At 42.2% G+C, this 1341-nt stretch overlaps 2 protein-coding genes across 4 annotated transcripts in view; one reads left to right on the top strand and one right to left on the bottom strand.

Moving 5' to 3' along the window:
* Window positions 1-1341, bottom strand: part of LOC107748014 (von Willebrand factor A domain-containing protein 5A-like) — a 13264-nt gene that overhangs the window by 7493 nt on the left and 4430 nt on the right. The window lies entirely within an intron of this gene.
* On the top strand, window positions 428-1123 carry LOC107748015 (uncharacterized protein C14orf93 homolog). The gene is made up of 2 exons (XM_016562663.1): window positions 428-540; window positions 646-1123. Exons 1-2 carry the CDS (start codon window positions 442-444, stop codon window positions 865-867), a joined length of 321 nt encoding a protein of 106 aa, XP_016418149.1. The 5' UTR covers window positions 428-441; the 3' UTR covers window positions 868-1123.

Raw genomic sequence — 1341 nt, 5'->3', positions numbered from 1 at the left:
CCGTTTCCCCCTCACGTATTGTTATAGCTTCCTGGCCGCTACGCCCCCCGCCTATGACGTCTTGCCCTTCCATTGGACTGATTACACATGTGATTCAGTGCGTGGTCACGCTGGGGGCGTTCCCAAAGCGTTCTCCGACACAGCTTGAGTTCCTGAAGGGGAACCATCCATTTTTAGTTTTTATTTCACTAGGTTTATCCACAGCAGCTGTGTGTCACATCTTCATTATACGAACATTTACAGAAACCTCAATTTTTTACTTCAGGCCGTTTGTTGCTCTTCACCAGGTTCAAGGGTCGGAGATACTCAGAATCAGAATCAGAATCAGAATGAGCTTTATTGCCAGGTATGCTTACACATACGAGGAATCTGTTTTCGTGACAGAAGCTGTTGTTTTTAACACATCTCTTTAATTGTTTATAGTGGCCTGCAAGACATATTATGAAACTGCGCAGAAATTTCCGGTACAGCCAACCAGAGCTAGTCAGTGTGGCTGCATCTACTAAGACCTTAGCCCGGAGTCACCAGAGGAGGAAGAGGGTAAGACGGGATTAGAATCATTCGTTTCTGTTGTATTTTTTCTGTTGCATACACTGTAACGATGTGGTACATAGTACTGATTATATGTAACAATTGTGTTTACAGCTGTTGGAGGCTAGGCAGAGTGTACTGGCTGAGGACGAGGTGGACTTCTGGAGGGGCATCACTGCTGACATGATGTCTGATGAAGAAGACGGTACTATTGATGGAGTGTCTGGGTGGATTGTGAGAACTCCATCGTTCCGCAGCCAGGAGCTCAGCATTCTGTGTTCCACACTGCAAGCAAGACTGGAAGCTAGTACAAAGCATGCAGCACTGCATCACTAGCGTCTGCAGGGTGGATTACCTTCTGGTAGATTGCCACCGCAAACCTATGACTCCAAGGCGGCAAAAAAGCACCTGAAGCCAATCCACGTATGATGCCCTATCCAAGACTGTAGCCTCTGGCTAACTGACAAACTTGCTTGCTTGTGTGTGTGTGTGTGTTTGTGTGTGCATGTTTTTACCTATTGTTTATCAATAAAGTGCTTTTATTTAATCAACATGTCCCAAATGTTTGTTTTCTTTCCCTAATGTTCATGCATATCCTATGTTAGTCTGTATTGTTGTCCATGAAATAATTTACATGAATGGCCTATACAATATTAGCCTGTATGACACATATTTTGATACATCTTAATATATGCATATGTACAATGTACACTATATATATATATATATATATATATACATACAGGTGCATGTCAATAAATTAGAATGTCGTGGAAAAGTTCATTTATTTCAGTAATTCAACTCAAATTG

The sequence above is a fragment of the Sinocyclocheilus rhinocerous genome, unplaced genomic scaffold, assembly GCF_001515625.1.
Source record: "Sinocyclocheilus rhinocerous isolate Xijiao unplaced genomic scaffold, SAMN03320098_v1.1 scaffold4668, whole genome shotgun sequence".
In the NCBI taxonomy this organism is placed as follows: domain Eukaryota; kingdom Metazoa; phylum Chordata; class Actinopteri; order Cypriniformes; family Cyprinidae; genus Sinocyclocheilus; species Sinocyclocheilus rhinocerous.
This window is presented reverse-complemented; position numbering and strand designations above follow the sequence as displayed.